The sequence below is a fragment of the Triticum dicoccoides genome, chromosome 1A (assembly GCF_002162155.2).
Source record: "Triticum dicoccoides isolate Atlit2015 ecotype Zavitan chromosome 1A, WEW_v2.0, whole genome shotgun sequence".
NCBI classification, from domain to species: Eukaryota; Viridiplantae; Streptophyta; class Magnoliopsida; order Poales; family Poaceae; genus Triticum; species Triticum dicoccoides.
Window position 1 is genome coordinate 8,897,956 of NC_041380.1, and position 14,367 is coordinate 8,912,322.

Consider the following 14,367-nt stretch of genomic DNA (forward strand, 5'->3'; position numbering starts at 1 on the left):
CGCTCCGCGGCCCTCTCCGCGCCGAGCCTCCTCTACCTCGGCACGGGGGGCGGGAAGCTCCTCCTCTTCTCCCTGGCGACCCCCTCCTCCCCCGAGTTCCTCCGCCTGCTCCCCATCGGCGCCACCCGCCCCGTCTCTGCCATCCTCCCGCTCCCCTCCGTCGCCCGCGTCCTCGTGCTCGCCGACGGCATGCTCCTCCTCGCCGACCCGCTCCTCGCGCGCCCCGTCCGCCGCCTCGGCTCCCTCCGCGGCGTCGCCGCCGTCGCCTCCTCCCCGCCCGCCTCCCCCTCGTCCTGCTCCCTGGCCGTCGCGGTCGGGAAGAGGCTGCTGGTCCTCGACCTCGCCCTGCGCGAGGCGGACGAGCTGGAGGTGCAGACGCGGGAGATCGCCGCGGGGGTCGAGGGGATCAGCGCGCTCGCCTGGGTCGGCGAGGACTCGGTCTTCGCCGGCACCGCGTCGGGGTACTCGCTCTTCTCCTCGAGCGGCGGCGGCACGGGCCAGCGTGTGGACATATTCATGCTCCCGGAGTCGGCGGGGGCGCCGAGGATCAGGCCGCTGTCGGGCGGCCAGGAGGCGATGCTGCTGGTGGACAATGTCGGGGTGGTCGTCGACCGGTCCGGGCACCCCGTCGGAAGCAGCTTTGTGTTCAACAGCAGGCCGGATTGCATCGTCGAGGTGTCCCCGTATGTGGTGGTCGCCGCAGAGTCCAAGGTGGATGTGTACAGGAGGAGGAATGGGGTGCACTTGCAGACCGTTCCGATCGCGAGGAGAGGCACGGGTGTTCTGACCGTGGCGAGCGATGATGATGGAAGCAGCGGGGAGGTCGTTGTGGTCGCTACGGCTTATAAGGTAAAGTAGGTATGTTGTTGACTCAGCCATCAATGGAACTTGTCCCCAAATTTATAAATACACGGTGTTGCCTTCTATGAGTAGCTTTGCGCTGCATACTGTGAAAATTAATGCCATTTTGTTAATCTTAGGGAGAGATGCCAAGTAGTTGCAGAGTTATTGAGTGGACATGCTTAGATGGGCCTGGAAGACAGGAAGAAGATTTAACTCGAAATGGTCATGAATTGGAACTAATTGTGTGTAGAACAGCAACAACTTACACTAGTTTTGTAGCCTCCAGTAAGTTTATGAGCAAACAGAATTTTCCTTCTCTTTTAGAAATATGCAGGCAGCTCCCTGATCAGTGTTGTTGTTGGTTGCTGTAAAAAACTAGTTACTAGTGCACAAATGAGTCTGAGACATGCCAAGCTAAGCTACTCACCATTTGAACTTTTTGCGCCATCCTGAGTTATCTGGATGTTAGACGTTTGTTACTTTCTAGTTCTGGCTACCGTAATTGGTTATGACCATCATGACTGACATCACCTTGACAAAATTCTGCTCCACATTGTCAGTTGGTTGCCATCTGTTACTGTACTAGCCAACCAGTGCTAATTATTTCCTACTTTTCCCATATCAGTTTTCAGTGAAAAAACAAGACAGAAAAGTGGAGCAGGAAATTTGCACTAACTGTTTTCCACTGATTCCAAAATGAGTTTAAGAGTGTAGTCTAGCAATCATCTGCTCAGCTGTAGTGATGCTACAACTAATTGATAAATGACTTGTCCAGGTTTTCTGTTACCGTAAAGTATCTGCAGTGGAACAGATCAAGGCATTGTTACGAATAAAGAGTTATACAGAGGCTATTTCTTTGCTGGAAGAGTTTGAATCTGATGGTGAAATCTCGAATGATATGATTTCCTTTGTGCATGCACAACTTGGATTCTTATTATTCTTTGACTTGCGCTTTGAGGATGCTGTTAATCATTTCTTGCTGTCGGAGACTATGCAACCAGCAGAAATATTTCCATTCATCATGCGGGATCCTAATCGTTGGTCAGATCTGGTATGTCATCTTCCTCCATTGTTCATTTTGAAATTATTGTATGGAGTATCTGCAAGACCCCACTTCATTTGTTTTTAACTTATTCTTGTGTATGACAAAACTTTATGATTATAAACTTTTTAAGATTTTATTATGATTCAATTAATTAGACTCAAACAGTTTCTTCAGTGTTCCACAAAATTTGTGCATAAAGCTTTTGTAGCTAGGATCTCTTGCAACTTTTATCAACATATTTATATTTCGTGAACCAATTTGGGGAACTGTGAAATGAGTTTTGGTTTTCTCCACCGTGCTTGGCTGGCTGCTTTGTAGTCAGTAGCTTTTAGTTAAGCTGTTAATGCCTACAGGGTTCCACAGCCTGATTTTATCTTCAACTAATCTTTTTTACGAGGATTTACTTGCCGTTTCTAGATGGGATAGTTTTAAACAAATTTATTTGCAAAATTTAGGTGCCAAGAAAACGTTATTGGGGCTTGCATCCTCCCCCCAAGCCTCTTGAAGAAGTTATTGACGATGGACTGGTAACACTTCAGCGAGCATTGTTTCTCAAAAAGGCAGGTGTGGACACAGTTGTGGATGAATATTTCCTTTCAAATCCTCCAACTAGAGCTGATCTATTGGAACTAGCTATCAGAAATATTATCAGGTCTGGTTTATCCCTGGTATTTTTATTCATTGAACTGCAATAAAGCTGCATGTAGTGACCAATGTCCAAATGCTAAATGAAACTAGGTACCTTTGTGTTTCACGAGAGAAGAGCTTGTCTCCTGCAGAGATGGAAGGAGTCGATACTCTTCTGATGTACCTTTATAGAGCACTTGATCTTGTTGATGACATGGAGAAGCTTGCATCATCTCAAAATAGCTGTGTTGTGGTATGTGTATTTCCTTTATAACCATAACCCTGCTTTGTAGAATCATGAGTTTATAGCTATTATATACTACTCCCTCCGTCCCATAATATAAGACGTTTTTTAACACTAGTGTAGTGTCAAAAAGTGTCTTACAATATGGGACGGAGGGAGTATATGTTACTGAAATCAATATTTAGTCTGGATTTGTAGATGGAATATAGTATGCTGTAGATTTGTTCTTCTTAGGTTTTCGTCACATATAGAAAGGTGCATTTATCGTCAAAATTATGGGTGGTGCAGGATGAACTGGAATCACTGTTGGACAACTCTGGACATCTGCGGGCGCTTGCTTTCTTATATGGCAGTAAGGGAATGTGCTCCCAAGCTGTTGCTATATGGCGTATCTTAGCAAGGAATTACAGCACAGGTCTGTGGAAGGACCGTCCTATTCTGCCTGGAACGGACTCCCAGGAAACTTCGGCTGTTAAAAAATCCGGTGAGGAAATTGCTGCTATCGAAGCCTCCAAGATACTTCAAGCAACATCTGATCAGGACCTTGTCTTGGAACATCTTGGATGGGTATGTGCTTCATGCTGAGGACCTGATCTTATAGTGAGCTGTTTCATTATCTTGTGAATATTATTCAGTAATTTCATGCAGGTTGCAGACATTGATCAAGACCTTGCAACTGTGATTTTAACATCTGAGATGAGGGAAAAACAACTTTCTTCTGGTAATTAATTTGTTTCAAACAATTCACTTTATTAGTACCTTTACTGGCATGGCAGTTCAACACATCCTCCAGTTTTTACTTGTGAGCATGTCAGAGTATGGTGCAGTACAAGTGTACAAGGATGTTCTTTTTTATTCCTCTCCTGAAAACTGAATTTTTTTAATCCTGTGGTTACAACTGATTGTGTCCATGAAATGTCGTGTTTAACTAGTTAGGACTGTTAAAATAACTTTGACATGTAATGAACTTTGTTAACATTTGTTTTGGTTGGGTGGTACTCTGCAGAAAAGGTTATTGCTGCCCTTGATTCAGAAAAGGTTGGGATCCACCAAAGGTATGATGTGTTCATGAAATCTTCAACAACTTAAACCTCTCAAGATTCCATTATGAACCCCGATGTCTATGTGAACATAAAAGCTGTAATTGTTGATACATTTTGTGCAGCTAGTTTGCTTATTACACACTTATACGAACTTCAGTAATGGTCTAATAACAGCCTAACTAATTACTCATTGTCGTTGGAATTCAACATGTACAGTAACTTGAACCTTGACATGACTGCTTAGGAATCTTATATCTCCAATGCCGGATAATTTGAGTAGATATTGTTCTGCAATAATGATTAAGTGCCACTGGTCGTTTATTTATATCCTCTATCAAGATTCTAACATAATGGGACCTCTGAGTAGTGTTTGGTATGCATCTTACATTTGCTAATTCTTAGTCAAACAGTGTTTTTCTGTGCACATGTTCATCATATAATGTTGTCCATGTCATATCCTGCGCTATCACCTTCATTTGACATATTCGATACTCAGATCCATCTACTATCACGAAAATCTAACTGGCTAAGTTATGCAGATATTTGCAGTGGTTGATTGAGGATCAGGGTTGTGAGGACCCTCACTATCACACGTCATATGCATTATTGCTGTCGAAATCTGCCATGGAAGCATTTCATATGGAGTCCAATTCCGGAGAGAGAAATGATAAAGAAATCGACTCAGACCTACAGTTCATTTATTCATTGAGGGAAAGATTGCAATTATTTTTGCAAGCTTCGGACTTGTATGATCCAGAAGAAGTGCTTGATGTGATAGCAGAATCTGAGCTATGGCTGGAAAAGGTCTTGTGACAAAATTTCACCTTCCCCTTAATGTGGTTACATGTTCATCACTTTATTTGTCCACAACTGTGTTTAAGTTCAGATACTAAGGCATTCGTTTTTCTTTTGTCAGGCCATTTTGTATAGGAAGATGGGCCAAGAGAACATTGTACTTCAGATACTAGCACTGTAAGATGTTATCCTGCACTTACTATTATTGGTTTGTTGTAACTTGTACTCCCTCCAATCCGTATTAATTGTCGCTGATTTAATACTTCCTCTGTCCCAAAATAAGTGTCTCAACTTTGTACTAACTTTAGTGCAAAGCTGTACCAAGGTTAAGACACTTATTTTGGGACGGAGGGAGTACAAAGTTGTACTAAATCAGCGACAATTAATATGGATTGGAGGGAGTAAGTTGCAACAGCAGTGGTATTCTGTTTAGCTGGACTTGCATTGCATGTCTTTACCATTTCCAGTGCAGCTGTTCTGACTGTTATTTGTTGGTCTGTGATGAAGGAAGCTGGAGGATAGTGAAGCTGCTGAGCAGTACTGTGCAGAGATTGGTCGAGACGATGCTTATATTCAGTATGTTATTGTTTGACTAGTAATTCTTTGTTGACTGGCTCGTACTCTGGATATATTTTCTTTTATCATTATCAATGGGATTATCTTTGTTCCTCGGTTAATGTTATGTCCATCTTGCTTTGAACTCAGGCTTTTGGATTTGTATTTGGACCCGAAAAATGGGAGAGAACCGATGTTTACAGCAGCTGTCCGACTTCTTCATAATCACGGGAAATCTTTGGATCCCATACAAGTATTGGAGGTACTATTTTCTTATATTACTGTGGGCGATCCTGTTATGCACAACTATTATTAGGTTATAATAAGAATTCTGAAATCTGAAGCACAAATTTTTCCCAGAGATTATCCTCAGATATGCCTCTCCAGCTAGCTTCAGATACAATATTGCGAATGCTAAGAGCTCGGGTGCACCATCATCGCCAAGGGCAGGTAAACATTGTGAAACAGGCTTGCTTCTATGTTGAACTCACAGGAGGTCTGGCTTGCAATATCCATATATTTTAATTTCTTTTCTCTTTCTCTGTCTATCATTAGATAGTGCATAATTTATCACGCGCGACGAACGTTGATGCACGATTGACAAGATTGGAGGAGAGGTCAAGGCATGTGCAGCTAACTGATGAGAGTATCTGTGATTCATGTCGAGCTCGGCTTGGCACCAAGCTATTCGTCATGTACCCAGACGACTCGGTTGTTTGCTACAGGGTAACAAGTCCAACAACTTTGTTGTTTAGCTGCCTATTTATTCTTCTGCATGGAAGTTTCACTAGATCTGATTTGTTGTCATGGTTGCCTGCAGTGCTACCGAAACCAAGGCGATTCTGTTTCAGGACGAGGCCGTAACTTCAGGAAAGATGCTATATTCAAACAAAGCTGGCTTGTCAGTAGATAGCGAAGATTGAGCAGCAAAACTCGTACAGACATTCCTTTGCCATGAACAACTGAGAGAGGTCATGCGTACCGCCCTTGCAGTTCAAGGTACATGATCTTGCTACAGCTCCTTCGAAATGCTCTAAAAACGTTGCAACATCATCGGCTGCTTTTGATGGCGCTGTTAATTCATTCACCCGGGGCTGTCAACAGTGTGCCATGTGTATGCGATCGCCCTGGGGGCTGTCTGGCACACTCTTATCCCGGAAAATGTTGAGGAACTCGGTTTCGTTTTCTTTTTCTCCCAGATCACTTGAAAATGGGATGTAACTTGCAGGAATAGTTTGTTAGCGGCAACACTGTAAATGGCGGTTGTAATTGCTGACTTGAGAGATAGAAACGAATATATCGACAGTGGAACATAACACTAAACAAATTTTACTGGTATATAGTGGTATGAGACTGGAATTTTGCATTGCAACACTACCCCATTAACAACAGCCGGATCAAGTCGAAACGCGTAAGATAAAACATATCTAAACAACTCTTGAACGAAGCGGGGTGACCAATCGCATTTTGCTGCCGCCTGTCCATACATCAACTGAAAGGCCATTGCATCATTCATCATGATCATCCACTTCGTTGTTGATATGTATGCATGGTGTAGTGATAATGCCTGATGATGCCTGCCCATAATCCATGTCCTAATTTCTACCCGCGATGTCGGTAAAAAGAGACTAATGTATATGTATCTTGAAAATATCTGGGCCAGGTGAGTGATTGTCGCTGCCAAGGCATGCATTTCTGTTGCCCATTAGGCTGCACTTTGTGCAAATGTTTATTGAACCCACTGGCTCGGTGTTAGTGCACCCCCTCCAAACTAGCACTTTTACCACACTATAAGTACACTGCCCAGCACCATGCAGCCTCACTCATCAAGGAGCAGCTCAGTAAGCCCAGTGACACCCACACACCACACACAGAAGGAGCTCCACCACTTTGATAGAGGAAGATGGCCGGCGCCTCCCCTATCCTCCTGCTCTCATTCCTCCTTGTTTCGATGGCGGTGGCGGACCAGTGCCACGACGATGACCATGCCGCCTTGGTTGCCATCGACATCGCCATGGGCAGCCCCTACCACTTCGCGTCTTGGACGCCCGACTCCGCCTGCTGCGACTGGTATGACGTCGACTGTGATGCCGACACGGGCCGCGTCATCGGCCTTCGTGTCTACCAGGACTCCAACATGTCCGGCGCCATCCCGGACGCCATCGGGAACCTCACCTTCCTTGAGACCCTCACCCTCCACCACCTCCCGGCCATCTCCGGTGTCATCCCGGACTCCCTCGCCACGCTTTCCAACCTCTCGGAGCTCACAATCTCCTACACGGGTGTGTCCGGCCCGGTGCCCTCCTTCCTCAGTGCGCTCACCGCACTCACCCTTCTTGACCTCTCCTACAACTCCCTCACCGGCGCCATCCCACCGTCCCTCGCCAACCTCATCAGCCTCTCCAGCATCAACCTCCGCCGCAACAGCCTCTCCGGCACCATCCCGTCGCTCCTCTTGTCCAAGTCCCCCGACGGCGCCTACCTCCAGCTCTCCCACAACAACCTCTCCGGCGCCATCCCGACTGAGTTCGCCGCTGTCAACTTCTCCTACGTCGACCTCTCTCGCAACGCCCTCTCCGGCGACGCCACCAGCCTCTTCGGCGCAGAGAAGGCCATCCAGCACCTAGACGTGTCCCGCAACGCCCTCAACTTCGACCTCTCCGCCGTGGAGTTCCCGGAGCAGCTCACCTACGCCGACCTCAGCCACAACGCCATCCGCGGCTCCATCCCGGCGCAGGTGGCGACCCTGGCTGGCCTCCAGCAGTTCAACGTGAGCTTCAACAGGCTGTGCGGCGCCGTGCCCACCGGCGGCAACATGTCCAGGTTCGACCGCTACAGCTACCTCCACAACAAGTGCCTTTGCGGCACGCCGCTCACCGCCTGCCGCCAGCGGCCCGTCGGCTACCTCCATTAGAGCGTCTTCCATCCAACGGTTCAATCAAAGCCTCCAAAATTAAGCCATGATGATGAGATGTGATATGATGTGAGATGAGCACGTATGTACCAATGGAGTGATTAGTACGGTAACCACCGCAGTGTAATGATAAGTACCAGTACGTATATCAGTGGTAATTAAACTGACCACTGATTAATTATGCCCCTGATGTTGTGGAGCTTCACGGAGCTAACGAATGAATGTACTCGATATTGCAACTTATATATGCATAATAATGGATATTGGATAAATATATGGATGGATCCGTTTCTGCCCGAAAAATGCCGAGGAGCTCCCGGGAGCGGACATCATGGATATCTCTCCCTTTGAGTCACCTCGAGATTAGCAACTACCATTTTTGTCATACCGGTAGGTAGATACAAGAGAAAATCTACGGAACTGCTTCATGCACGATCCTAGTGCCTGATGAATGGACGATATCAAAATCCAGCGGCCAGTATCCGATGTATGCACGCATGTCCGGCTAGATTTTAAGCATCGTCTATGAGTCGTCCGAATCTTGTCGTGTGTATAGCATAGTTCGAAAATCTATGCTTGGCAACCCGTTTGATGGGGAAGATACTTTTGTGAGAGTTAAAGGAGAAGAGCATGTGGGGCTGTGGCGCTGCACATGATGATGAGCATGAGATAGACTGATAGATGAAGGGTTCGTGGTTGAGGAAGAGCATGTTGTGCTTGAGGATGTTGGAAGGCCAAAACTTTTCCAAAAGTAACAACAAATTAACCAAGGGACCATCGCTTAACGACATTTCCAGAAGTACTTGCCAAATGTAATCCCTCAAAGACATTGGGGAAGGGGGGGTAAGTTACAAAACTGGACTACAAATGAGCATTGGGAAGACCACATGCCAAGACTTAAGGTTCCAAATGGCCAATGTGTCAATCAAAAGGATGCTCATGATAAGAGATTTTACACTATGGTTCAACAAAGACATCTACCAGAGTATTTGCTTGGACCCAAAGAGATTTCTTTTCTTGTTATGCCTCAATAAACGGTCAACCTTGCTATCATTAACAAGCACCAGTGGTGGAGGCCGAAATAATTTTTAGATGTGGCGGAGTTTATGAAGGAGAAAACCATGTATAGTACAATTATGCAAGAGCTCAAGAAGTGTTGGGGACCAAGTAAAGTTTCTTAATTGAGTGTAGCACTGACCATTGACTCGTTAGAGAACTCCGCAGGTTGATACTTTGATTCTCAACCGAGGGATATTCTCAATTGAGGGATACTTACTTCTCGCTACACACCCTTGCCATTGGGGGCCCAACATGATTTCCATTGGAACTTAAGAATAAGTAACATCCGTAACATAGGCTTCCGAGTCTACTAAGGTCCGGAAGCCACCTCTGGGTCATCTCCATTTCCCCCCTTTCCGTACAATAAAGTTTAGTCTGAACTAGCGGTTGAGCTCCTACTTTGTGTGAGAGGCTCAAGGAGAAGAAGGCGACTCTTGGTGGCGTTGGTAAACCCTGGTGGTGCCCACACCTCTCTCACAGTGACTAGCGAGCTTCTCTCCAAGGAAGTTGATACATCTCTGTCTCTACATGCCTCAGTTAATTCTTATCCAAGGTTTGTCACTTTTGTATTTTATTTGATCCCTTGACCTTCATATCTGCATATAGGTTGTACCCACCATAGTTGCACTCAGGAGAACTTATTTATTTGGAATGCCTAAAGTGCAAAAGGAAGAAGTAAATTTACAATTGCTTACTCTCCGTAGTCAATCATCTTGATCCTTCAGCTCCTCATAAAAAAAATAGTCTGAAGGATTACATTTGGCTCAAAAGCTCAACACTAGACATCCTCTCAAACTCAGAGAGACGATCAATTACACACCATCAACAAAACATAAACACCATTATTGATGAAGAACTAGTAGTGACATACATATATACATCGACATTTCCAACTCAAGGATTTAAGGGATAAAACCATCCATCAAGAAAGCATACACATATTCAATTCAACATGCAATATACTTTTCTACAAGCGCTTGCACACTAAAATTGGCAATAAATAAGAAAGAATTAGGAACTCCAAGCTTTGCCTTCTTTTGTTCCCTCTACTCCACAATAACACTTTATAATTTGCAGAAACGACAATTAGTCACATTGACTATGACTGTTTACTATGTATATTGAAGAGGTTGCACCATATTGTTCCGTCATAGCCGCAAGTTGTCTTGGCATCAGGGGCATGCCAATCTCCTGTAGACCCTCAAGAACTCGTACCATTTCACCCATCGTCGGTCGATCAAATTCATTATCTTGGATACACCAACATGCAACCTTGCAAACCCTTTCAGCCTCTTCTAAATTGAAGTCACCATGCAAATTTGGATCCACCAAACTCTGCACATCACCCCCATGAAGCTTGTAGATAGCTTGCACGGGGAAAAATTTAGCAGAGTGGTCGTTCCTAGTGTTGTATGTTCCAGATGAATTCCTAGCCCCTGATATGATTTCCAGAAGTACCATGCCGAAGCTATAAACATCAACTTTTGGCGTAATAGCATTCCCGCTAAGCCACTCCGGAGCAAGATAACCAACAGTTCCTCTGAATGTGGTTAGAATTCGGCTAAAATCCCGTCCGACTAATGCCGCCAACCCAAAGTCTGCAACTTTAGGAACAAATGATGCATCCAAAAGTATATTTTCTGGCTTAATATCACAGTGTATGATGCATTGGCGACAACTCTGATGCAAGTAGGACAATCCTCTAGCAATTCCAAGGGTTATTTGAAATCTAGTGTTCCAGTTCAGGATATCACCATTAGCATTGCTCTTCTTAAACAGATGGTCATCCAGAGACCCATTTGACATGTGTTCATATACAAGTAACCTTTTATCACCTTCGCTGCAGAAACCAATCAATTTGACTATGTTGATATGTTGGATCAGTCCAACTGAGCTCACCTCGGCCCTGAATTGCTTCTCTCCTTGACATGCACCATCAAGCCTTTTCACTGCTATACTAGTTGAGTCATTTAATACCCCCTTGTATACAGAACCAAAACCACCTCCTCCTAGCTTTTCTGAGAAGTTTTTAGTAGCACGGACTAAATCTGTGAATCTAAAGGCCATAATCCCTCCACCACTAACTTGATTGCCGTATAAAGGCAGACAACACCATTTGAATTTCTTCATCCAAATCAATAACAACACCATGATCATTAGTAACCCAAGACCAGTAATGGCTCCCGCAGTAATAACTCCCACATGCGGTTTTCTTTTATTTTTTCTGAAACTTAAATCTTTGGCAGCAAGGCGAATGTAAAGAACATCTTCAGCTGTAAAATCAATGCCATCATTCATATTTACACTAAGTAATTCCCCATACCAGACAGAGCATTTGTCATTGTTAAAGGAATAAGCAGTGCAAGAGCAAGAGCTAAGACAAGCTTCTTCGCATTTTGTTTGAGTTGAAGCAAGGGATATTAGTTGGGGCTTGTAGGGCAATGTAGCTTGAGCAATTGGGTGGAACATGTCTGTTGAACTTGTCATGTTTTTCTCACTAGTGCTGCAGTACTGTAATGGTGTATTTCTGATGCACCCACCTGTTCTATCATTAAACTCCCAATCCTGTGGTGACTTCTGAGAGAAGCCCTTCATACACTCACATAATATATGTGCATTGTTGTTGCAGACTGCAAAAGGTCCACATGTAGCAGGCGTCATGCAACGACCATCAGGGTTGGCACCTATGGTTTCCCAAGTCTGTTTGGTTTGAGACCAAAACATCATTTTTATTTGACCAGAGGTGTCCAGTGAGACAAATAAAGGTGGTGATTCATCCGGTGAAGTGTACATGTAGTACTCCTCTCGGTTGTTATCAACATATGTTGGGTTAACCAGACCTTTAATCCGAGGATCCAAATCTACCAGTGACCGGATTATTGGTACCAATGTTGACGTTGTAGAGGACACAAATTGCCAATACACTACAGAGGGGTTGTTGCGACGCTTGAGGACCATCCCCGTGGCACCTTCTAGTCCAACACTGTATGAGCCAAGACCAGGATTAATGAGACTCTTCTTTGAGATGATCGTGTTGATCAAGCCGGTGACCTTGTCCCAGCCAAGCTTGACGCCAGGAAGCACAACATCTGTTGGGTGGTCAAAGCTCTGCCACGACGGCATTTCTTGGCTAGTGTTTGTGGGTAGGAGGACAAGGTTTCCACTGTTCAGGAGAACAAGGGTTGTAGTGGTGGAGGTGGTTTGTGTCCTATTGACGATGTGAGTGGACCAGACAAGGGATTCAGTGCCGACATCAACATGGTCTACGATGATGACAAGATTGCCATCACTTGAGATCCTGAGCTGTGTGGAGTTGATATTGGGATGGGAGATGGGCTCCTCCCTATTAGCAACCCACACAGTAGTAAAAACTGGAATTTTATTGAACCATATGCCAAAGTACCAACTAGAGCTGGAGCTGGTGTTGTGGTGGGACTTACTACCACTCATGGTGCTTGCAATCATTGTAGCTGGTTGGAAGAAGCCGAGCATGTACTTGCCATTTCTTGAGACGAGCTTGCCGGCACCAGCACCGATGGCCACGAGAGTTTGGCCTGCTGCGAGAGTGTCGCCTGCAGAGGAGCATCGAGGAGCTGTGTACGAGAGGAGGAGAAGCCCGAGTAATGTGCAGATGAGAGGAGGCATGGCATGGAGAGGTGTACAAGTTGTTGGGGAAGATGGGATAGTTTGGATGGATGGATGAATGCTTTGGTCTACTAACTCTTCGGAGGAGGAAGAAGATGTTATGTGCATATATAGAGAATACAACACCCTGCCGGGTGGTTGTACGTGTGTAGTTACAAGGTCAACCAGAGAGGTTAATTAAATACATGGATTAGTGAGTAATCATGTAGCACTAGCTAACCATGTGAGTTGGATACTTGAATAAGTTGAGTTTTCTTTCTATGAACCCTTGTGAACGGTGATTAATATACACGTGCAAGTCATAAACAAATATTTCGTCCAGTAGACTTCATCAACAAATTAAATACATGATTATCAAGACGTATCGAATTGCAATTACAAAATTATCATACCAAGGTCAGCTATAACTCCGCAGACGGCAGATCAACAATAATTGAGTGACCACAAATATTTAGTTGACTAGATAGCGATGAATAAAAACGAAAATCCTTTTCTGAGCCCGGGCTCATCTACACCCGTGTTGAATAAAAAAATCAAAACAAATGCTAGAAAAATTCAAACAATTCTAATTTTTTCCCATGATAGAAAATTTGATGCATGAGGTCCACCACAATTTTCAAATCATTCGGACATCTGAGCAACTCTCGACAAAAAAGACAGATTCGGGGTCTATAAAACAGTTTACTGATCATGTACTATTTTGACCAGATTTATCCTTTTTGCTGAGAGCTACTCAGATGTCCAAATGAGCTAATGTTTGGAGTGAACCTCACGCAATAAATTGTCTACCATGGGAATTTTTTTGGATTTTTTTTGGATTTTTCTAGTATTTTGTTTGAATTTGTTTCTGACCGGGTGCAGATGAGGCTGGGCACCGAATCGCTGCACTCCAAATAAAATTAATATCTCTATTGGCATCATTTTCGTATAGGGCTTGTACAGTCATATACACAACAATTTCTATATATCACAGCGAACAGACAACCCTTTGCGTTAATTTTGTGATACATATGTACAGGGTCGGCATGATGCAGAAGTTTAGAGCAATTTGTAGTTAGCAAAGCTCTTTCGAGAATTCATTTTGTTTATATACAGTAGCCTAATTTAAGTGATGGCGGCTATACATAGGAGTACTAGTTATGTTTTTATATATGTTGGGGGAATCTGATCTTTGACTAGTGACTTCCTTATGTATTATCGATTCATAATTTGCTTTAGGTGCGTACAATACCAGAATGTTATTGATGGCGGCTACTAACTGTGTTCTTATATATGTTAGGGGAATTTGACCTTTGATTACTTTGTTTATTTACCACAGATTTGTACGTGGTGATCTCACTGGTTTTCGTTCATCAATCTTGTGAATGATTCTCTCTCTCATTTTTTTTCTTGTTGAATGATTAAGTGTGTTTGCTTTCTAATAAGGTTCACTTTGCTATAAAAAAGAATTTCTCTAAGCCTCCGTCTCAGTGGAGATAAGTTGTTTAAACCGAGGAGTTTGTAGAAGCAATGACCAGAAAGTTGTCGATGTAGACCAGAAGACGCTGGTGACTGCGATCCGCGGAGCAAATAGCCGCCCCAGAGAAGGAAACTTCTG

General features: G+C 44.3%; 3 protein-coding genes across 6 annotated transcripts in view; 2 read left to right on the forward strand and 1 right to left on the reverse strand.

The window, feature by feature from the left end:
- LOC119358083 (vacuolar sorting protein 3-like) overlaps positions 1-6,492 on the forward strand; it is a 6,842-nt gene extending 350 nt beyond the window's left edge. Inside the window, exons 2-15 of one of the 4 annotated variants that reach the window (XR_005172231.1) lie at positions 1-849; positions 1,619-1,894; positions 2,344-2,540; positions 2,627-2,768; positions 3,048-3,326; positions 3,408-3,480; positions 3,766-3,814; positions 4,342-4,606; positions 4,719-4,774; positions 5,105-5,173; positions 5,303-5,414; positions 5,513-5,602; positions 5,712-5,878; positions 5,973-6,492. Coding sequence is in view for 1 of the 4 variants with exons in the window: in XM_037624793.1 (XP_037480690.1) it covers positions 1-849; positions 1,619-1,894; positions 2,344-2,540; positions 2,627-2,768; positions 3,048-3,326; positions 3,408-3,480; positions 3,766-3,814; positions 4,342-4,606; positions 4,719-4,774; positions 5,105-5,173; positions 5,303-5,414; positions 5,513-5,602; positions 5,708-5,878; positions 5,973-6,065 (2,721 nt within the window). In the remaining 3 variants the exon portion in view is untranslated. Of the gene's footprint in view, positions 850-1,618; positions 1,895-2,343; positions 2,541-2,626; positions 2,769-3,047; positions 3,327-3,407; positions 3,481-3,765; positions 3,815-4,341; positions 4,607-4,718; positions 4,775-5,104; positions 5,174-5,302; positions 5,415-5,512; positions 5,603-5,707; positions 5,879-5,972 lie in introns of those variants that run through there. The other 3 variants (XM_037624793.1, XR_005172232.1, XR_005172233.1) reach the window with 3 other exon arrangements.
- A 497-nt stretch (positions 6,493-6,989) lies between these two features.
- LOC119358104 (polygalacturonase inhibitor-like) lies at positions 6,990-8,340 on the forward strand. Its single transcript, XM_037624807.1, has one exon. It carries the CDS (start codon positions 7,056-7,058, stop codon positions 8,064-8,066), a length of 1,011 nt encoding a protein of 336 aa, XP_037480704.1. The 5' UTR covers positions 6,990-7,055; the 3' UTR covers positions 8,067-8,340.
- A 1,871-nt stretch (positions 8,341-10,211) lies between these two features.
- Positions 10,212-12,770, reverse strand: LOC119349610 (G-type lectin S-receptor-like serine/threonine-protein kinase At2g19130). The gene has a single exon (XM_037617669.1). It carries the CDS (start codon positions 12,768-12,770, stop codon positions 10,212-10,214), a length of 2,559 nt encoding a protein of 852 aa, XP_037473566.1.
- Between the last annotated feature and the right edge of the window lie 1,597 nt (positions 12,771-14,367).

Coding starts and splice junctions, on each gene's coding strand:
- LOC119349610 (XM_037617669.1), bottom strand. CDS start 12,770: ATGCCTCCTCTCATCTGCACATTACTCGGGCTTCTCCTCCTCTCGTAC.
- LOC119358104 (XM_037624807.1), top strand. CDS start 7,056: ATGGCCGGCGCCTCCCCTATCCTCCTGCTCTCATTCCTCCTTGTTTCG.